Genomic DNA, 23,495 nt, shown 5'->3' on the forward strand with positions numbered 1-23,495 from the left:
GAAACTACTGTCCCTACTGAACCTTTAGTATCAAAACAATCATAGACAATTTCCTTTTTTTTTTTTTTTTGCTTTTTTAAAATAAAAGTATCAAAAAAATAAATAAGAGTAGTACTAAAGAACTCAAGTAACAGTCCATTCACACAGGGCATCAGCGTCAACGCTTGACAGAGGGTGTCTCTGAAATTAGACCGCAATAGGCTACTGTTTGAGCTTGGTTATTTGCATAAACAGATCTGATTGGTCAACACTTCCTTTGGCAGTTCTTAACTTCAGCAGCAAGCGGCGCCACATCAGATCCACAATTCAGTTTGGCAATGCTTGATGACACACATCCAAAGTGAATGGAAAGAGTTGACGCTGAGAAGCCCCATGTGAATCAAGCACAACACCTTCAGTCAGTCTTAAGTACACTTCATCTGTCCCAATGGTCTCCATCATTGCGGAGGGACTCATCAATGTCCACATCCAGCCCAGTCTTTCAGTCCATGCAGACTGTCTTTTGGGACGAGGTCATTATGTTTTTTGAGAACTGATCTGCATGGAACACAGGCTTTCCGTTTCAGTAGCTTTACCAGTGCATAGTTGTTCATTACTTGACCCCATCTGCAGAATCTGACTGGACACACTTCACATCCAATTGACTGTTGCTTTAAAACTCATGGCTCAGTTGCATATAGAAGTTATTTTCAAGTAAAGACACATACAACCTGTGCCCAGTTGTCATAGCTGCTCATGTAGTAGCCCTTCATTAGAGTTATTAACTGCAGTTGAAGGTTAAAACATGTTCTATGGAATCCATCCATAGCGTCAGTCTGATTAGAAGTATCTTCTACAATCCGTTTTCCTGTAAAAATAATAGTAATTTTTAAAAAATTCTAGTATTTGTGAAAGAGTTGTGTTTGGTCTGCTTATTAAAGGGCACCTATTTTACCCCTTTTTAAATATGTCAGTTAAGTCTTTTGTGTCTCCAGAATGTGCCTGTACAGTTTCAGCTCAAAACACTGATCAGATTATTTATTACACCCTTCAGAATATTGGATTTTCTGCTCTGAATACAATAGGGTATATGCCGAAGCATGCTAATAGGACTTTTAATTTGCCAGTAACCTGGGTTAATTGTTTCCGGTGAATTGTATGCCAATGCAAAATCGGCGTGTTTAAGGTCTGTTTTCTTTAAAAATCAGCGATCTCCACTGGCTGAGTATATCCGATATAAAGTGGGTCTCAGATTGTACATGAAGCACTGCATTAAATTACATTTTCCCCGCCATGTCTTTATAATATGAGCATTTATTTTACCCCAGTATATTCAATGGAACTTCTGCGCTAGCCTGCCGATTCTGACTGGCTCGTGCGAGTAAACGGCTTTTTGTCTCGTTTTATGCTTGAGCAACTAAATGAATGCCAAAGTCTGTTTAACTGATTGTATTTGAATTACATTACAACATCGATGCTGTAAAAGGAACCGTATAAAGTGTAAAAAAACTCACAATAACAGGTCACCGGAAGTTTATCAGTATGGAAAATACACAAGCTCGGCATATACCCCATGTAGCTGTTTTTCTGACCTGTGCCTTTAATGCTAGTTCACCCTGCCCACCGCTCCCACGTGCCAGTCTCCGCCTCGGCTGCGACAGACAAGAAGGAAGCAGATCTCATGTAACATTTGTGAGAAATACTACAGTAAGAACTTTGCCAACGAGTAGGCCCACACGGAATCTGCACGCAGAATTTTGCAGATTTGTAGTCCATCATTGATTGTCTATTTACTTGTGCAAAAGTGTGTAAATTTGTATTTATTCAGTTTTTAAATTAATTTCAGTATAATTATTGACTAATATGAAAAAGTTAATATAATTTATTTACACTACAGTTTGTAAAGTAATCTTTTCTGTCTTTTAGTAGATATATTAGATAGAAGATTTGATTTTTTTACCAAATAAAGTGGATCTAATTGGAATTGCATTGTAAACATTAAATACAAGTTAAAAAGAGATTACTTTTTAGTTCATATATTAAGGTTTTAGATATGATACTCCCAAAATCATTCCGCATAAATCCGTAGATTCTGTCTGGCCCTACCAATGAGTATTTGATGTATATGTTGTGGAGTTAATTCAAGCCTTTCTGCAACGATGAGTCACACACAATGTCTTTACAAACTTCACGCGCACGCACGCACGCGCGCACGCGCGCACGCACGCGCGCGCACACACACACACACACACACACACACACACACACACACACACACACACACAGTGAACATACATACACATGCGCATGTTTAACTTTGCACTGTTTTGCATGCAAACCTGACAGGATACAGGTTAATCTCTGCTGTATGGATATCTGTTATGTTAATGTACAAAATAAACCTTAATTAAGTTCTCAAATCGGGATTGAAGCAACTTCTTTTATAATTGTACTGTGTGACAAGTAAAGCTGAAGTAAATCGCTGTAATTCATTACAAACATGCACTGTTTGATCACACTTGATGATGATTGATGATCACAGCCAGCTGAACAGATTTTTTAATCCCTGTTGCTTTGCGCACGTCGTGTCTTGTTAATATTATTATACCCGTTACTTTGGAGACATGCTAATATGCGGCTGTCAATCAATTCAATGGGCGGGGAAACCGCACTCCTGCGTCAAGTTGCAATCGGCCTCAAAATGTGAGGGAATTGGATCCTATTTTAACATCAGGAATTTTTTAAGGGAGACTTATTTTGTTTATATCAGCCGAATATGACTGCGGACACACTATACCTACACACAGTTCTGTCCAAACAGCTTACAAAAGATTATCCTCATTATAAGGTGCCCTTTAAAGGCTAAAGTATATTTCACTTATGTGTATGGTTGAGTGTGGATGTGCATACAATGCATGTGATGCGAATTGTCATCTAAATAATGCACTCACAAAAACAAACCATGGTTTTACTATTGTAAAAGTGTATTAATCCTGATGTTTGGTTACACATCCATTTGTCTAACCAGTTTTACAAAAAATACCATATTTAATAATGGTTAGATATGCAAAACCATAGTTTATTTGTGGTTTCTATGTTCCAAAAACATGGTTACTACAATTTTACAATTAGTAAAACCATGGTATGTTTTTGTAAGAGTACACAGTTGCTTTTTTTATAATTTTCTTTTGAAGTATTTAGTTTTATCCACATGGTGTCAATCAGGTTATTCACTCAGATGATAAAACACAACCTGCACATCTACAATGAAATATTATTGAAATATCACATTGGTATCTATTAATAACAGTAGTGTTTACTTCTGTCCTTTTTCATATTATTTGTGATTAGATTTATTTGAGACAATATTTTTCTTATTGCTTTTGACAATTCCTTACCTGTGAACTTCTGCTTGGGTGTTTGAAAAAAACACAATTAAGAAAATATTATTTTACACTCGTCATTTACATCCTGATCTTATATGTGTTGTAGAACCAATTTATGCAATAAAAATATATAAATAATTATAATTACCTAAAATACATGTATATTTATGTGTCTGGCACTTAAATATAATTTTAACTATAGTAGTAGTACAATAAATTTTTAATATCAAGTGAACTGCTATTTTCTTATTATTATTCAATGTATTTTAAATAAACAATTATTTTTATGGCATTGTGCTGTAGTTTAAAATATTTGTAAAACTGGACCACAAAACCTTGTTGAATGGGTAAATTTTAGGCAATAGCCAAAAATACATTGTGCCAAAAATCACTAGAATATTAAGTTCATGTTCCATGAAGATACTTTGTAAATTTACAACCAATTAACAATATACATTGGTAAGAACTTAATTTGGACCTCTTTAAACATGATATTCTCAATATTTTGATTTATTTCTTAACCCTCAGATCCAAGATTTTCAAATAATTGCATTTCATCCAAATTTCATCCAAATACCTCTAACAATGCAAATGTTCATGGAAAAAAAAAATCATAGAAAAACATTCATGGAAGGCTGACACTGTTTCAATTTGCTATAATCTTCTATGTGAAGCTACTTTGACACAATCTACACTGTAAAAGTGCTATACAAATAAAAATGAACTGAATTGAACGCATATTTATGCAGTTATCAGATAATGCATAAATCTCTTATCTTCAAAACTTGACACTTATGACTGATTTTGTGGTCCGTTGTCACATTTGTCAATGGCAATGCCTCATAATTCTAGTTAAATCGGAAGCATATATAATACTTACATTCAGTGCCAATTCTGTAAAGGCATTGTAGCGTTTGAAAATCACAGCAAAAGCCAAAACTGCAAACCCTAATAGAAAAATTACTGCAACAAAAATTCCTGCTAAAGCACCAGCAGACAGGCCTGAATCTGTAAGGATAAATACAGACAGACATTATTCCAAAATTTAATGATACTGTACTTGTACTTAATTTTAGAATTTCTCAAGGGAAGGTTTTGTTTTGTTTAACTTGCCAATGACAGAAACACTGAAGCTCCAAACACTGCTGACACTGATGCTGCGACGGCGACGGACCCTGAATCTGCTACAGATGATCTGTAGTTTATAATCACCAGCGTCTGTACTTTTGGTGTTAGTGATGATCAGCGATCCAGTTTGTTGATCCAGCTCCAGTCTGTCTGTGAATCTCTCTTTACACCGAACATTAGTGCAGATATGACTCTGATTTCCAATGATATCAGCAATGAGAATGTCATTAAAAGTCCATGTCATCACGTCATCTGGATTTTTAATTACACTGGCACTTAAAGTGACAGATGTGCCCTCCATCACTGACTTCTTTTCTTCTCGTTTAGCAGCAGAAACGCCTGTAACACAAAACAACAAGGACACATTTTAATCAACAATATGATGAAGAGAGATCAACTCTAATGCATACTCGAGGTGATGATGTTGTTATACCCCCATGTGTGCTGTATTGTGTAATATTTCAATGAACCGGTGTGAATTATTCCACTCATACTACGGTTACAGCATATAAACCACTGTTCAGATGGTGTAAGTATGCTCATGTGTGTCTAGTTTCTTAGGGCTGGGACACACCAAGCCAATGCCAAAGTAGCACAGACGAAATCACAACGTCTCGTACTGGATCACATCTGGACCAAAAAGCTGCATGTGAACACAGACGAAAGCCAAATGAAACGAGAGCCACGTTCTTCACAAGATATCTAAACAAAGCAGCGTTCAGTACCATTATCACAGTAACCATCACTTACCACGGAGGGATTTGCTCCTGCGAATATGTCTGATAACCTAATAATCCATATGATTTGAAAATATTTGAGAAATGTAGCGGAATTATAGCTGGCTGGTTTATGTTCCTTCTTGACTTAAATTGTTTACTTGCTACGTCACTTCACTATGTCACACATGTGCTGTGATTCGTTGCTGAATAACCAATCAAAGCACTGTCTTCAGCCGACAACTGACACTGATTCTACCTGCCGAATCGAGCCAACAAGCTCCAGCGTTAACCTAACGAGAGTCGATGTGTGACCAACTGCTTTGGCTTGGTGTGTCCTAGGCCCTTACACATCTCATATAAAGCCTTCAGTTGTGTTTTGATGTGATTTTTTGACTGTTGTGAAATGAAATAACTGAAATGATTCAGTGTAGTGATATAAAACAGCAATGCGCTCAAAATCTGCCTGAACTACTTTATCTGTGCTTTTATCTGAGAATAACTGCACAACTTAGAATGTTCATCAGCCAATCAGAATCAAGCATTCAGACATCTAAAGCCGCAGTCACACTACACTTTTTGCCCCATAGACTTCCATTCGAATGCAGCAAACCGGAAAAGCAAGCTTGTCCAAAAAAGTTTTGCATGCCGCAGCATTGCAAAGTTCAAGCATGGTAAACTCTGACCTGTGAAATCACATCACGTGACTGCGTGAGACCAATAGAAGTTCAAAACATGACCTCTCTGTGAAGAAACTTTAAAATATGGAACTATTACTACATTTTTTAAATGTCTAATTATCTCACTCAATACCCCCACCTTTTTCACAGCCCCATACGACAGAATTTTGAATGCTCAAACTCTATTGAAACCATGGCCTAAGGGTATTAGCAACGATAACAGTGCATACTGCAGCACTGAAGTGCACAGCACACCTGTAATCTGACACCTATAAAATAAAGTAAACAAAAACACAACTTGACAGATTTGTAAGTCTTAATATTTAATTTAAGTAATGTATTCGATGTCATTTTACTACATATCAAAGGATATTAGGCCCACTCAAGTACAGTTAAACAAGCACAAACACATAGCATTAATAACTTGACTCACCAATTACAGTAATATTAAAGTTCTTCTCGCTGCTACTGCTTCCACTGAGGATCTCAAGTTTATAATCTCCAGAGTCTGCAGTGTTGATGTTCATGATGGTCAAAGATCCAGTCTGATTTTCTAGCTTTAGTCTGTCTGTGAATCTCTCAGTCCCTTTATTACACCGAACATCAGTACAGATAAAATCTCTACTGATTTGAGCAATGCGAATCTTGTTGTAAAAGAATTTAACGCGATCTTGTTGTTTTATCTTCACGTCGGTGTGTAGGGTAACTGCATCTCCCTCCGTCACAGACATGTCTCTATCAACACCAAAAGCCCCTGCTGAAGAAATAAACAGATCACAATTCATCTCATCTGGGTCAGTGAAACAAAAATCTACAAGAGAAAGTGCTGTCAGTTATTTATGTTGTTCTACAAATTTACTCTCTAAGCAAATTTTGGTTGTCTTAATGTTATATAAGCTTGGTTAACTTTATATTTTGGTTTCTGTCTCGTCTGTGTTCATCATTGTTATTTATTTCCATTTTCCACAATTATTATTTATAAATATTTAATATTTTGAATCTTTCATGTCAGTCAACATAATAAACTTTCACCAGTATTAAACTTTTTGAAAGCCTTTGTTAATAAAATATGCTTTGTGGGGATTTAGCTGACATGTGAACAATATAGCCCATTTTAGCTCACAGTATTGTAACTTTCATATACAAAAGCCATTAAAATAATTTTAATGTGACATACAGAACTAAGACTGTTAAGTAAACTACTTGACAGTAAAGACAAGTAAAAACAACGTCGAAACTGCTGTTTTTTCTTGAACAGATTAATATTCCTTTGGTTTTATATAAAAGAATAACACAGGCTTGATAAAACTTGTTAATGCTCAGCTTTGGAATATAACATGTAATTAGGGCTGGACGATATTGCAAAAAAAAACAAAAAACAAAAATCACGATATTATGTTTCATATCATTTAATATCGATAATTATTGAATATTTTTTAACAGTACATTTAGGAATATTAGGATTTTTTTGTTATTTAACCAATTTATTTTAATTTACCAACTTTACTAAGGCAAATAGTTGTCAAAAACAAAAATATTTAAAATATTTCATCTCTCTATAATAAAATAAACATAAGTGTTAAAGAGACTCTTGAACTTGATAAATAAAATGATGTTACAAAGGGTGTGCAACAGTAAAGGTAGATCAACATCTGTAAAGTGTGAATAATAGTGATACAGTAAACCTCAAACTCTGTCAACTAAACAAATTATGAGAATCAAATCTGAGCTTTCACATATAGGAACCAACCATCATTATTCAAATACATATTGCAACATTACAGATTGTGATGCTGGATGACTATATTACTGCCTATGCTAAAAAAATCTTTCAGATGGTGTGCTAGTGGTTGGGATGCATAAGAAAAGAAACCAAAAAGCCACTCTGGTGACATCTTTATTTATTTACAATAATATCTGCAATACGGCACTCATTTTTACATGTGCTGTCGTGCGCCTCCATTGGAAATGATAAACTTACACCCTTTTTTTATTAATTTTATTGTTATTGACAATGGTGTTCGGTCAATGAATATCGATACCGACTTTATCGCCCAGCCCTACACATAATGTTTACACTACATTTGACAGGAATAAAAGCTATTTAAATACAATTAGTACACAATTTACTTTTATCAATGCACAGCTATGTATGAATGTCTTTTTTTTTAAAAGATTATTAACATGGATACTCACGAGTAATCACAAGATTGAAAATCTTGTCCCTGTTGTTGATCAGTAGCCGATAATCGCCAGCATCTGTGTTTCTGGTGTTCATGATGGTCAGAGATCCAGTCTGATGATCCAAATTTAGTCGGTCTCTGAACTTCTCATTACTTTCATAACACTGAACATCTGTACAGATCTGACTGAGATCTCCTTGGATTTGAGTGATAAGAATGTTATTAAAATACCATTTAACTTTGTCTTGCTGGCTTACTTCATGATTAGTTTTTAGTGTGACTGGATCTCCCTCCTTCACAAACACAGATTCTCTGCCTATATCTGGACCAGACACACCTGGAAATGAAATCAATAATTATATTTAATTTACAACTTGGCAATCGTAATTGTAATAATTTAACATTTTCATAAACTGCCTCAAGATAAAAACAAGACTTGATTATGAATATTTTTACTTTGTAGATGCATTACAGTTGCATTACAACATGTAAAAAAGATCAAATGAAATACAGGCTGGCTGTGCGCATTTGCGAAACACCTATTTTGTAGAGAGGTAAATTAGTTTTTTTATTCGCACATTCGTTCAGTGAAAACTTATGATATGCTCCCTATATAACTTTGAGTATTCGATCTGAAATCACATGTAAGTATGACTTGAAAACAACATTAGCACTATTTATTTGACGGTGAACGATGTACGTTGAAAGTCATTTGCTGCTATGATTTCACTATACAGAATTTGCAAAGAATACAGTTATGAAATTATATTATTAAGAAGTGGGAATGTGTGAATATAAAACCAACTTTAACTTTACCTTTATTTTGTAAAGAGGGAAAATAAAAACGACGTCTGTGTCACGTGAAACTAAGACCAGATTTCATGTCCAAACAGAAATATTTGCGATAGCTACCCTTAACTGTAATTTTAGCTTTTATTCAGACACATATAAACATATTTTTAAAGTGGTAAAATAATGTAAACATTAAGAGCCGCGCCCAAATCAGAATTGCTGTAACTTAATCACCTCCCTCCTCGTACAAATAAAACTACATCACTGCAACTTCTGTACATAACAAACATGTACATGCATCCTTTTGAAAGCATAAATATAAGTATCTTTCTTTGAAAAATAAGATCTTTATAAAATACTATATACCGTTACCAGCTCGCCGCAAAAACTAAAATCTAGGACAAATGTAATTTAACACATGAAATTGCCGTTCATAAAAAGCTGGGCGTACGCATAATTCCTAATAATCACTTAAAACAGCGATATCTTAAGAAATATTACATTATTTTACACTGCGTTGTAACAAACGGGGGCTAATATTAAAACTGCGTCACAGCAAATTGACCATTTATTCAATCGAGTACAACAAAAAGTTCTTACCAGACACGACGTATGCAAACATTGTGAGTGTTAACATTGTTACTTTCAAAGTCATTGTTTACTAAAGTTAAAAAAATGAAGAAAAAAAAAACGAAGCAGATGTCCGGACAACGAATAAATGCGAAAGTGAAAGCTCTTTGCAGTGTGATGTTTGACCTTCAAACAAGAGTTTTTAAGGGCGCAGTGTGCTTTTCTGCCTTAACATTATAAAAGCGTCTCCAAACATCTCCAGTAACACCAAAATAAAGTCGCTAATAGGGATGGCTGACGTGAAACTAACGTTCCTGCACAATATCGAGATCGCGAAGCGCAAGTGTTTCGAAACTGCACGGAAGCATGATCCGAAACACCCAGGTCACGTGACTAAAGTGATTCGAAACACCTGGTCACGTGACTAAAGCGACTCAAAGCATCGATCAGTTCAGAAGCACTTCGAGACCTGGCGAATCTGCGTTTGACTAACAGGGTTTGCAAAATCCCCTGTCCCATATTATATAGTAGTCAGGAATCCTACCCGCTCCACTAAATCACTTGCGGATTCTATCTAGGGATGGCTGACGTGAAACTGACGTTTCGACACAGTGTCGAGATCCCGAAGCGCAATTGTTTCGAAACACTGTACCGAACCATGATCCGAAACACCTGGTCACGTGACTAAAGCATTGATCAGTTCAGAAGCATTTCGAGACCTGGAGAATTTGCATTTGACTGACAGGGTCAGTTGAAACTTTCTGTTTCGTATGGCCCAGTGGACCGTGCGTATGCGTGTTGTAACCATAGACTGTAAAATATATGGACGGAGCATCTGTGACGTCACCCATAGGTTTCTGAAGAGCGCAAATGAAGCTAAAAGTAGGCGCCATTTTGTTCGCGCGTCATCGCACCCACAGCGGGATACCAAACAAGGGCAAAAAGGCGGAGAGTGGGCGGAGCTACAGACAGGTGCTGGCACTTTTCTTGGACCTGGTTTAGACAGAGCTTACTTTGGGAGAAACGCTTAATACTTTATTACCTGCGACTCGTTTGTGTTCTGACCACATGTGCTTGGTTGTACACTATATCAATAAAGTGTTTAGACTTTTAAAAGCACTGCTGTAATACATTGAGCCACTAAGCATTGTTCTTTTGACATTTTTCAACAGGAGGAAAACCCGAAATACATCCATACACTTCAATTATAGTCTGTGTTAGTAAATCCAAGACTATTGATGAAATCCAGGCATAACACTGTATGACAACGCTTCATATGACTGTTTTATAGCCTACAGCTAATCAATCTGTCACATTCTGGAGGGCATTACAGCTCTAAAGAACATTATAAATTATCTTAAATAAAACAAATACATTTATAGAGATGGTATACAAGTATATAACTTTACTCACCAGGGAAACGGAGGCCACGTGAATGGTTTGTGAGCACAATTAAGTGCACACAGCATACCATATCATCTGATAATTGTAGGAAATAATCCCAAAAGGCAATTGACTGTGTAAAGAAACATTAACCAACACAAAAATGCGATGTATATGGCGAGTTTATCGGCTAATTAGCCGTAATCAGCTCAGGTGACGAGACAGCAAGCAGCGAGACCTAGCTGTCACTCAAGTGGCCACGCCCCTAATTATGCAGACTTAATATAACTTAATAAAACGAAACGGATGAGTTATAAAAAAAATTCACCCCCATCACAGTTGTCATGAAGGTTAATCATGGCTATATGCACCAAAGCCATCTTTTGTACCAGGCTGTAAGCATGTTTTTATCAGCTGTAAAAATGGCCAATTTCCCATTGCAGTCAGAAATGACGTGGACTTCCTGGAGCCAGCCCCCCAAGGCGAGTCGATGAATTGCAGTTTTAGTTACTTCCGTATTGGCTTCCCGAGGGAGAGAGGGAGGTTGCTCCTTGGTTGTAACAGGCTTCAAATGACTTTTGGGTTCGATTCCCGACTTGTACAAATACTCCAAAATCATGATTTTATGTATTTTAATCATGTTACTGTTATGGTGTACTCTAGATATGATACAGCTGCAGATACGCAATCAATTTAGAGCATCATTTTTGTAACTGTAAAACAATAATGAATATTTTACAGTGATGTGATGGTTGTGTTTAGAGTTGTGGTAGACGTTCATAAAATACAATAAATGGGAAATTTAATGAATAATATAAATAATTCTTGTTAACTTTTGTCCACAACTGTATATGATCTATCACAGCCCTGTTTTATGACCAAAACAAGCTATATTTATTCACAAAGTGTTTATTCGGATGTCAGACCAATGTTGAAACAGAATGATGCACGAACAAAGAATCTCAAACTGATATTAAAACATTTCAAATCAGCTTTATCAGTCTTGATTCGGATCCAACACCCCCGCACGGTTGTCAGGAATCCTACCCACTCCACTAAATCACTTACGGATCCAATCTTACAAAGTGGGGTTTAATACCTCAATTTGCTCAACTGTTCTTTGCTGAAGCTATTTCGGTGCAATGCATTAAAAAAAATCACCATTAGGTGTCACTGTAGAGTGGGGTTTTGAAACGTTTCGAAGCTTCGACACATTTGCTCCAACTGTTTCAGTGTTTCATGAAGCCTCGCTTTGCCCACCACTAGTCGCTAATCGCTTTTTGTAAATATGGCGCTTGGTGGGTCTGAAAAGTTGCTAAGTTGGCCACACTGGACCAGCAGTGTCTTTGAAGCGCTCACACCTCAAGCATGTGCAGTGCGGACGAAACCTTCCATTATTCATGGGGGAACCCCGGTTTTGAAATGAAGAAGGCTAATAACGTTAAAATCTTAACAGTTATAGACAGATTTTGCAACATATAATAGAAAATGTATGAGCTATATACAGGGGCGTGCGGGATATATTAAAAGTGGGGAGGGCAGTTGTATGATATCCAAAAGTTTACGTTCATATAATTATTAATCCGGACAGCAAGGTGGCACAGTGGGTAGACCAATCGCATCACAGCAAGAAGGTCAGTTGGCATTTTGTTCTGTCCTGTATATATAACACAAATACATGAAAGATTTAAGATACATTAAAGATTTTAGTTTGTACTATGAAAATATATATTTTGGATATTAAAAGTCTGATATTTTTAAAAGAAGACTTATGTCATCAATCTGATTATATTATAAGTTCGATATTAATAGGCTACTTGTAATATTTTATGAATAAATTTAATAACTGCAATAATTATTGTTTTTATTATCTAACACATAATAGGAAAGTTATTCTAACTATTCACGTGTGCTCTTTCTTTAATTCAATTCAATTCACCTTTATTTGTATAGCGCTTATACAATGTAGATTGTGTCAAAGCAGCTTCACATAAAAGGTCACAGTAAATTGGAACAGTGTAGTTCAGTTTGTAGTGTTTAAGTTCAGTTCAGTTGAGCTCAGTTCAGTGTGGTTTAATAATCACTACTGAGAGTCCAAATAGTGAAGAGCAAATCCAACGATGCGCAGCTCTACAGATCCTGAACCATGCAAGCCAGTGGTGACAGCAGAGAGGGAAAAAAAAACTTCACTAATGGCGGAAGTGAAGAAAAAAAAAAAAAAAAAAGCTGGAAGCTGGTCTCAGCGAAGACTCCTCTGTCTCTGGAGCGTCACAGGAATCAGTCTCATGTTCTCCACTCTTCCATGACCATCACAGTAGCTGCTCAGGATTCGGCCTGGTCCAGGATATGGAAACCTTGGGATCATCTCGTCATTGGTCTTGGATCGAATCAGTGACTCAGCATAGTCTGAGGGCCTCGGGAAGAGTATCCCCAGGTGGAAATGGAGAATAAAGAAAATAATTAGCGTAGCTGATGTTCACAGTGTATATCAGCAAGATGCATAACCTGTGTGGAAGCCCCCTAAGTGGTGCACTAAGTGTATGCTTTACTGAACAGATAGGTCTTTAATCTAATTTTGAATTGGGAGAGTGTGTCTGAGCCTCGGACGTTATCAGGAAGGCTATTCCAGAGTTTAGGAGCTATAAATGAGAAGGCTCGACCTCCTTTACTCGACTTTGCTATTCTAGGTACTACCAGAAGCCCTAAGTTTTGAGACCTTAAAGTTGGATTGTAGCGAGACAGAAGATTGGTTAGATAAACAGGAGCTAGATTATTTAAAGCTTTATATGTAAGAAGCAATATTTTAAATTCAATACGAAACTTAACAGGCAGCCAGTGTAAGGAGGATAAAATTGGGGTGATGTGATCAAATTTTCTAGACCTGGTAAGAACTCTGGCAGCTGCATTTTGTACTAATTGAAGTTTGTTAATAGAGGATGCTGGGCAGCCAGCAAACAGAGCATTACAGTAGTCCAGCCTAGAAGTCATAAAAGCCTGGACTAGCTTTTCTGCATCTGAGATGGATAGCATACTTCGTAACTTAGCGATATTTCTCAGATGAAAGAAAGCAGTTTTTGTGACATGGGATATATGATTTTTAAAAGTTAAATTGCTGTCTAATATGACACCCAGATCTTTTATAGTAGAGCTAACGCTAACTTTGTATCCCTCTAATTGTAGGTCGAGTTGTGGGATCTGCTGTGTACAGGATTTAGGCCCAATAAGTAATAATTCTGTTTTGTCTGAGTTTAAGAGAAGATAAGTCTTGTGTAGACTATACACTTGTTAATCTGTTATTTTACGTTCAATTATAGAAAGTAATTCAATTATATTCAGTTCAGCAAAAGCCTGTTTTTGATCATGTTAGATCATGATTAAATTCAGTTTGATTTGAATGTGAAATTTTAAGTAAAAGGCGACCCTTCAAGCTGGTCCACAGGTTTCAACCTGACAAAAAATATATATATAAATGTACAGTTAAAAAAAAAAAAAAGATACTTACGAAGATATTAACTACAAAATTTAAAGAATTTGTAATAAATAAATAAATAAATAAATAAACAAATAAATAAATAAATAAATAATAATAATGTAGGGTAAAAAATTCCAAACATAACTTTTATTCATCTTAATTTTCATATTGATTTCTAAGCCTGACCCACCTTTTGTGAGTGATGATTATTAATTACATTAAAATACTTTTTGAAGAACAAAACAATTACAGAACTTCCAACAGTGTGCTATATCTTTTTTACCACACGATAGCGGTGGTGTACAAAAAAGTCGACAAGCTTTTAGCAAGGAAGCATTTCATGGTACAGTTAAAGGAATGTTTTCTAATTACTGTTTTCTATTTTAAAATGTTTTCTATTTTTAATACACTAAAGAAGATATTGTGTTCCAGTAAGTCAAACAGATTTAAGTAAATGACAGATAAAAGAAAGGGCTTTGAGCTGGCGCTAGTTTCCCCTTTTTTAACTTTTAAACAGTAATTTTTTTCACAATTATTTCAATTATTACAATAAAATCAGTGTTGTTGTATGTAGTTACGCACAATGAGTAATATAAATTTCACTTCAGTGAAAAGAGTAAAGAAAATATCTTATAGATAGTGCTGGGCTAAATTTTATGATGATTAATCATTTCCAAAATAAAAGTTTGTTTTGATGTAATATGTGTGTGTGTGTGTGTGTCCACATAAATAGTCTAATAATCAGAGAATGCAAGACGTCATGGGTAAAATTTTATCTTCGATTTTCAGTGTTTGATAAATTTGATTGGATTGTAAAGCTGTTCTGTGCAGGAGGAAAGTAATGCTGTGTGGTGCATAACGGAAAAACATGAGGTAGCTCTTCACCTACAAACTACATACATCAAACAAATGGCCCCTCAGATCACACCCAATTTCTGCAGAAAACAGACCACAGGTTTCAGTCTGAGTCAGATGAGCTGCTAATGCAGGGATGGGCAAACTCGATCCTGGAGGGCCAGTGTCCTGCATAGTTTTGCTCCAACCCCAATCAAACACACCTGCTTGTAGCTTTCTAGTGATCTTGAAGACACTAATTAGGGTGTTCAGGTGTGTTTGATTAGTGTTGGAGCAAAACTCTGCAGGGACACCGGCCCTCGAGGATCGAGTTTGCCCATGCCTGTGCTAATGTCACCTCCTTAAGACTGGTCTGAGATGCTAAACCAATTAAGGCATTCACAACAACAAAAATTCATTATTTAATCACGTAAAGGAGGGTGCTAAATGGCTAATCCAGTTGCTACAGATTAGTTTTAAATTAATGTTCAACATGTTAAATGGTGCTTTTTATACAGTAAAGATTATTTTCTAGTTAACGAATGTCAATGAATGTTGTATTTGTCCATATTTGACCCAACGTTGAGTTAAAACAATCCAGCATTTTTATAATTAGAGGCAGAAGAACATTTACATGTTAGATGACATCATGCATTCAAACAGCACATATGTGTTTGTGTGCACGCTAGGAGGGGGTCAGGTTCAAGTGTGGGTGGGTTCAAACAGAGTTGTTTTTTTTCCAGCAGACAGTCTCAATAGATCAAACTGTTCACCTGAACAGATGGAGAAAATGATGTTTGTTTTCTTCTTTTTGTGTTTGTGCCGTCTGACTGGTAAGTTAAAAAATAAGTCAACATTTGATCCTCCAACGATAGTACTTTTCATTTTATTATAAATATATCAGTATGTTCTTTGCCTGTACATTCTTTGTTGGTTAAAAAATGAAATAACGAATGCTAAACTACCCAAGACTTGCCACTGCACTCTAAAATGCTGGGTTGTTTTAAGCTAACGTTGGGTCAAACATGAACAACCACAACAATGTGTTAATTTTTTACTATTAAATTTAATTTAAATGAAACTTTATAACCAAAAGGTTGAGTTGATATGCATTCTCACAGCAATTCATAACTTTTTGTTTGATTTAGTGGCTAATTCATATTAATTTATATCTTATTTGTACATTTTAGATTGATTTGCTCACCCCCTATTGAGGAGTTGGGTCTGGGGTGGTATTTGGATGCACGTATGCTTGAATTTATTTATTTAAAAAAAATTTTTATTACATTTTCATATGAACGCAATCATAGGAATTGGTACGAATTATAAAATATTTATAAAACAATTTTTAAAAAATTCATTTACAATTTGTAAAATAGTTTGTTTTAATAACTTTCTCATGAGATCATTATGGTTTGTCCATATTTGACCCAATGTTGGGCTACACCAACCCAGCATTTTAGAGTGTACGGCGCATGTTGTTTTTCTGGTAATTTCTCACTTTGTACAAAAGCATCTGCATAAATGTAAATGTAAATACAGATTCTTACAAATGCTGGGTTAATTTAGCCCAATGCTGGGCCAAATATGGGTTTGTCCATACTTAGCACAGCATTGGATTAAACCAACCCAGCACTTTTAATAAGCTTCATGTTATTACATTTGTGTAAATTGTCAAGTTAAAAATATTATTTAAATAAAACAACCCAAATATTGGGTTTGTTCATATTTGACTCAACGGTTAATACAACCCAAGATTTTTGAGAGCGTACAGCACATGTTGTTTTTCTGGTAATTTCTCGCTTGTACAAAAGCATCTGCATAAATGTAAATACAGCTTCTTACAAATGCTGGGTTAATTTAAACCAGTGGATGGGCCAAAAATGGGTTTGTCTATATTTGGCACAGCATTGAATAAAACCAGGGGTGTCCAAACTCGGTCCTGGAGGGCCAATGTCCTGCTGAGTTTAGCTCCAACTTGCTTCTACACACCTGCCAGGAGATTTTAGGTTATCTAGTAAGAGCTTGATTATCTGGTTCAGGTGTGTTTGGTTAGGGTTGGACCTAAACTCTCCAGGACACCAGCCCTCCAGGACCAAGTTTGGACACCCCTGGATTAAACCAGCGCAGCATTTTTAAGAAGCTGTATTTGCATTTGGGTAAATTGTCAAGTTAAAAATATCATTTAAATTAAAAAACAACCTAAATATTGAGTTTGTTCATATTTGACTCAACACTTGGTTAATTCAACCCAGGGTTTCTTTAGCGTTATAAAATTTACTCTCTTCGTGAGGAAATAAAGCTGCTATTGTTCAAATTAGGGGACTTGAATTTGCTTTAACCCAACTCTAAATTCAAATTTAACAGATTTAACCCAAATTTGGGTTATATTTTATTTTTAACTGCTTAGTTTGTGAATATTCGATAAAAACAACCCACCATTGTTAGAGTGCAGTGAAGTATATTTTTTTGCTCTTTCTGATTGTCCCCAAATCACATTGGTACAAATGTAAGCTGCTTTAACCTGTACACATTAAAGAGTGCGGAGTTGATTTAACCCAACAATGGGTAGCAAACAGTCTAACCCAACAATTGATTTAATTTTAAAATCGAATTTAAATGACAATTTTAACTCAACTGTTGAGTTTGTTCCTATTTGACCCAGCATTTGGTTAAAACAACCCATTATTTCACCTCTTGATGTTCTGCAGGTGTGTTTGGTGTTGATGAAGTGAAGTCTGTGACGGAGGGAGATTCAGTCACTCTAAACTCTGCTGTTACGAAGATACGAGAAGATGAAGACATACTGTGGAAATATGGAGCTAAATTATCTCTGATTGCTGAAATCAGTAGAGCTTCTAGAATCTTCTCCACATATGATGATGTTCTTAATGGGAGATTCAGAGACAGACTGAAGCTGGACAATCAAACTGGATCGCTGACCATCATTAACATCACGACTGAACATGCTGGACGTTATGAACAACAGTTAAGCGGAGTAAAGTGGTCTTCAAAAACATTCAGAGTTACTGTCTATGGTGAGTGGAGAGTTTACTAGTCCAAACATTCACATATGCTTAATTAAAGAAGTATCTTGGGTTCAACAAACTTTGTAACAATGTTGCTTAATGTTTTCAACTTGAACGTTTAGAATGTCTCAACTGTCTCCCATTGAGTGAGTTCTAGAACTTTACACTGGATTCCATTTTAGTTTCCACAGTTACGCAGCAAGCTTCAATTAGAATGACTTTATATTTTGGTTTGAATTTCTGTCAGTTATGTGGCATTTACATTCTAAATTCTGTACATTCTAAAATGTTAATTCAAAAACCTCCAATATGCCGCTTGTTTTAAGTAAAAGTGGCAGAAATGAAGGTTAAATGGTTGAAAAATAGAACTTTGACCCTGGAGCACAAAATCAGTTATAAGTATAGATTTTTTTTGACATTGAGATTTAAACATCTCCTGAAAGCTGAATAAATAAGCTTTTCATAAATTAATTTTGACGATTGAGATACTGTACAACTACTGTATAAGAAATCTCAATCTGAGGTTCAAATTCTTATCCATACGCATTACTAATCATACAATTAGGTTTGATATTTTTACTGTTGGAAATTTACAAAACATCTTAAGATTTTTGTCACTAAAGAAAAAAAAAAAAGATAATTTTATTTTCATACATTGTATTTTTGGCTATTACCAAAAATGTACCCGTGGTGCAACACGAGGCGATATATGCTCCAAGGTGTGGAGCTTATAATTTAATAAAAAACTAAATTATGAAAACATTATTGTTTGCATTAGAATTAAGATTTGCTTCAGATTTTTTGCTGTCAAAGTGTCTACCGTAAAATTAAATGTAGCTTCCTAACTTGGTTAAGGGGCGGCTCATTCTACTGGGGCGACCCCGGATTAATAAAGGGACTAAGCCAAAAAGAAAATGAATGAAAGAACTTGGTAAAGAATTGTGTTTACGTTAAAACCATGTTAGCACTCATACTATTCACATCTTGTAATGTTTTTGTAGTAATCTACATTATGCCACAAATATTCACATATTTATGTTAGTGAAATGTTTAATAATTTGTTACTTTTAAACAACAAAACCGGTCATCTGTCAATTTTTTATTAAGATTTATACATCATCTAAATGTTAAATACATTTAATTTCTATTGATGTATTTTTTATGATTGTACAATATTTGGTTAAGGGGCAATCTGGAATATCAGGTTCCTGAAAAATCTAAATATTGTCCATATTAAGTTCTTAGCAATGCACATAACTAAACAAAAAGTAAGTTAATACATTTATGTAAAGAAATTTGCTAAATGTCTTTATAGATGATGTAATATTCTAATGATTTTTACGACATAAAGGATCGTTTTGACCCATACTATGCATTTTTTGCCATTAACAAGAATATTAAAGTGCAACCTAAGGCTGAATTTGTGGTTTAGGGTCATATTTTATCCAACTTATTTTTCACATTGTAACTTAAATGCGTTGTCTTATTGACTTCAATTCATTTTTAACTATTCAAAACAGCTTGTTGCTGCATTTTCATCATATTATTTTATGTCAAATGTAATATCACTAACATACTGGTTTGCGGTGCAAGTAGTTTGACCATTTCTACTGTCATTTTATTCCTAGTCATTTACGCAAAGTGACAAATGAAACAAGTCCTAACCATAAACCAATGGGAAGATTATTAATTTAGCTTTTTAGATGATGTCTAAATATCAATTTTGAAAAATCAATACTTATTTCATAGCCGAGGGTCACATATAGGATATTCCAATACGCACTGACATCAGAATTAAAGAGCACTTTCATATACTTCTTGTTACTTGTTATTTGTGTAAATCTGCATCGGGTTGTTTATATATCTGAGCAAAACTTACCAGTGTTTAAAATGTGTAAAGCTGAACCTGAAAAGCGTACTTAAATAATTTAATTTTGATCGCCACTGCAGCCAACAGAATCACGAACCTCAAACTACACCAAAAAATTTATTTTTTTCCCTATTCTCTCTGTTTTTAGCTCTTCTGCCTGCTCCTGTCCTCAACTCTTCTCAGTGTTCTTCGTCCCAGTCTAATTGTTCAGTGTTGTGTTCAGTGGTGAATGTGAGCGCTGTGAGTCTCTCCTGGTACAAAGGAAACAGTTTATTGTCCAGCATCAGTGTGTCTGATCTCAGCATCAGTCTCTCTCTACCTCTGGAGGTGGAATATCAGGATAAAAACACCTACAGCTGTGTGATCAACAACACCATCAGCAACCAGACCACACATCTGGACATCAACACACTCTGTCAGACATGTCCAGGTATGTTTTCGTAGCTAATGTCTCAGTAACAAAATAATACATCCAACTGACATCCGATGAAAAAAAACTTTGAAAAATTGAAGCAAAATGTTTCTTATATTATAATACTTTTGTGTCGTTATTTTAGTGGTCAAAACGGGCATCAATGTGTGGATGTCAAATAGACGTCAAGGTTTTGACATCAAATTGATTTGCATTTTTGACATGTTTTTTGTTGTTTTGTTTGACAATGTCAACTTGGATGTCGTTTTGACAAGGTGCCCTCTACTAATAATTGGCATAAAAAAACACATCAAAAATCAATTACAGTCTTGGTCTTTGACATGTTTTTGATGCCAATGTTAGATGTCAATTTGAAGTCAGTTCAAGATCAAGGTAGTTTACATGCATTATCGGGATGCAAAACCCAGTGTAAATTTGTAATTGAAGCTTTCAGATGAACAAAACGTTTCTTTTATTATAATACTTTTGTGTCGTTATTTTGGTGGTCAAAACGGGCATCAATGTATAAATGTTAAATAAACAGTTTTACATCAGTGTGAATGTTATTTTGATGTTGTTTTGACATCAAGGTGCCCGCTGGTAATAATTGTCATCAAAAAACCTGTCAAAAATTGATTACGGGATAGTCCTGTTTTGACGTGTTTTTGACGCCAATGTTAGATATCAATTTGATGTCGTTTTTGACGTCCAAGTGCTTTACATGCAATGTAGGGATGCAAAATCCAGTGCAAATTTGTAATATGGAATTTAAGCTTTCAGATTATCAAAACGTATCTTATAATACATTTTGTGTTGTTATTTTGATGGTAAAAAAGGGCATCAATCTGTGGATGTCAAACAGACATTAAGGTTTTGACATCAACTCAATGCATTTTTATGTTTTTTTTGTGTCAATGTCAATTTGTATGTTGTTTTGACATCAAGGTACCTGCTAGTAATAATTGGCAACAAAAAACTAATCAAAAATCAATTACAGTCCTGATCTTTGACGTGTTTTTGATGCCAATGTTAGATGTCAATTTGATGTCGGTTGTAAAACGCAGTGTAAACTTGCCATTTGTAATTGAAGCTTTCAGATGAACAAAAACATTTCTTATATTATAATAATTTTGTGTTGTTATTTTAGTGGTCAAAAGCGCATCAATGTGTGGAAGTCAAATAGACGTCAATGTTTTGACATTAAATAATAATTATTATTTTTTTAAATAAGTGTCAATGTTATTTTGATGTTGTTTTGACATTAACGTGCACATTGGTAATAACTGGCATCAAAAAGCAGGTCAGATATCGATTATGGAAAAGTCCTGTTTTGCCTTTTTTTTTACGCCAATGTTGGATGTCAATTTGATGTCATTTTCACATCAAGGTAGTTTATATGAATTGTAGTGATGCAAAACCCAGTGCGAATTTGTCATCTAAAATTTAAGCTTTGAGATGAACAAAACGATGTGTGGATGTCAAATAGACGTCAAAATTTTAATATCAAATTGATTTGCATTTTTGATAAGTTTGTTTTTTAACATCAGTGTCAATGTCAATTTTATGTAGTTTTGACATCAAGGTGCCCGCATGTAATAATTGGCATCAAAAGCATGTCAAAAATCCATTACGAGATATTTTTTATGAGATACGAGTTATTATTTACGAGATTTTTATTATTTTGATGGTCAAAAGAGCATCAATGTGTGGATGTCAAATAGATGTCAAGGTTTTGACTTTAAATTGATTTGAATTTTGACATGTTTTTTTGTTGTTGTTTTGTTTGACAATGTCAATTTGATGTTGTTAAAACAACAAAGTGCTCGCTACTAATAACTGGCATCAAAAAACATGTCAAAAATTAATTACATGACTGTCCTGTAATCGATTTGTGATGTGTTTTGACACTAATATTAGATGTCAAGTTGATGTTGTTTTGAGATTACGGTGGTTTACATGCATTGCAGGGATGTTTATAATCTATAATTGAAGCTTTCAGATGAACAAAACCTTTTTTAGTATATTATAATACTTATTATGTTGTTATTTTAGTAGTAAAAATGCCATCAATGTGTGGATGTCAAATAGACGTCAAGGTTTTGACATCAAATCAATGCATTTTTTACAGGGTTTTTTTCAGTGCAATTGTCAACTTGGATGTCGTTTTGACATCAAGGTGCCCGCTAGTAATAATTGGCATCAAAAAAAAAACTAATCAAAAATCAATTACAGTCCTGATCTTTGATGCATTTTGAATGTGTTTTTAATGCCAATGTTAGATGATGATTTGATGTGCTTTCAAGATCAAATGTTGTTTACATGCATTATAGGGAACCAAAACCCAGTGTAAATTGTAAAATTGTAATTGAAGCTTTCAGATGAACAAAATTTACTTATACTATAATACTTTTTGAGCTATTTTGGTGGTCAAATGGGCATTGATGTGTGGATGCATACCTGCCAACACCTGTTTTTCCCAGGAGTGTCCCGTATTTCACACCCAGCCACCCTCCTGTTTTGTTATTTCTCACAGAAAACTCCAATAATTACACCCTCATCACCTCATTTTTTTGGTACAGTCTCTAACACCCACATCCGATTGTCAACTTTAGTATAGTATCTGATTGGTGCCACAGCCCAAAAACAGTCCATGGTACAGTTATTAAAACAAAGTTTTGACACTAAATCGATGTAATTGAAGTCAGTTTGATGACCTTTTGACATCAAGGTGCCCACTGGTAATAATTAGCATAGCAAAAATGTCAAAAATCTATGATGTAATCGATTTTAGATGTTTTTTAATGCCAATGTAAGATGTTAATTTGATGTAGTTTTGACATCAATGTGGTTTACATTCAATGTAGAGACACAAAATCCAGTGCAAATTTGTAATTGAAGCTTTCAGCTAAACCTTTTCTTATATTATTATACAGTTGTGTTGTTATTTTGATGGTCAAAAGGACATCAATGTTTGGAAGCCAAATAGATGTCAAGATAAAATTGATTTGCATTTTCAATGTTTTTTTTCCCTTCAGTGTCGATTTCATTTAGACATAAAGGT

At 35.0% G+C, this 23,495-nt stretch overlaps 2 protein-coding genes across 3 annotated transcripts; one reads left to right on the forward strand and one right to left on the reverse strand.

Moving 5' to 3' along the window:
- Positions 1-17: 17 nt before the first annotated feature.
- zgc:171497 (uncharacterized) lies at positions 18-9,812 on the reverse strand. Of its 2 annotated transcripts, none has more exons than XM_056448007.1 (6): positions 9,465-9,812; positions 8,086-8,409; positions 6,323-6,643; positions 4,479-4,832; positions 4,246-4,373; positions 18-847 (listed from the first exon to the last, which is right to left on the reverse strand). In XM_056448007.1, the coding sequence occupies exons 1-6, from the start codon at positions 9,517-9,519 to the stop codon at positions 833-835; spliced, it is 1,197 nt and encodes a 398-aa protein (XP_056303982.1). In that variant the 5' UTR covers positions 9,520-9,812; the 3' UTR covers positions 18-832. The 2 variants fall into 2 exon arrangements, with proteins under 2 accessions (XP_056303982.1, XP_056303981.1); XM_056448006.1 differs by having other exon boundaries at positions 6,323-6,646.
- Positions 9,813-15,049: 5,237 nt separating this feature from the next.
- Positions 15,050-21,038, forward strand: LOC130216618 (uncharacterized). Its single transcript, XM_056448508.1, has 4 exons — positions 15,050-15,053; positions 17,835-18,161; positions 20,171-20,452; positions 21,025-21,038. Exons 1-4 carry the CDS (start codon positions 15,050-15,052, stop codon positions 21,036-21,038), a joined length of 627 nt encoding a protein of 208 aa, XP_056304483.1.
- The last annotated feature ends 2,457 nt before the right edge of the window (positions 21,039-23,495 follow it).

Source organism: Danio aesculapii, chromosome 22, assembly GCF_903798145.1.
Source record: "Danio aesculapii chromosome 22, fDanAes4.1, whole genome shotgun sequence".
NCBI classification, from domain to species: Eukaryota; Metazoa; Chordata; class Actinopteri; order Cypriniformes; family Danionidae; genus Danio; species Danio aesculapii.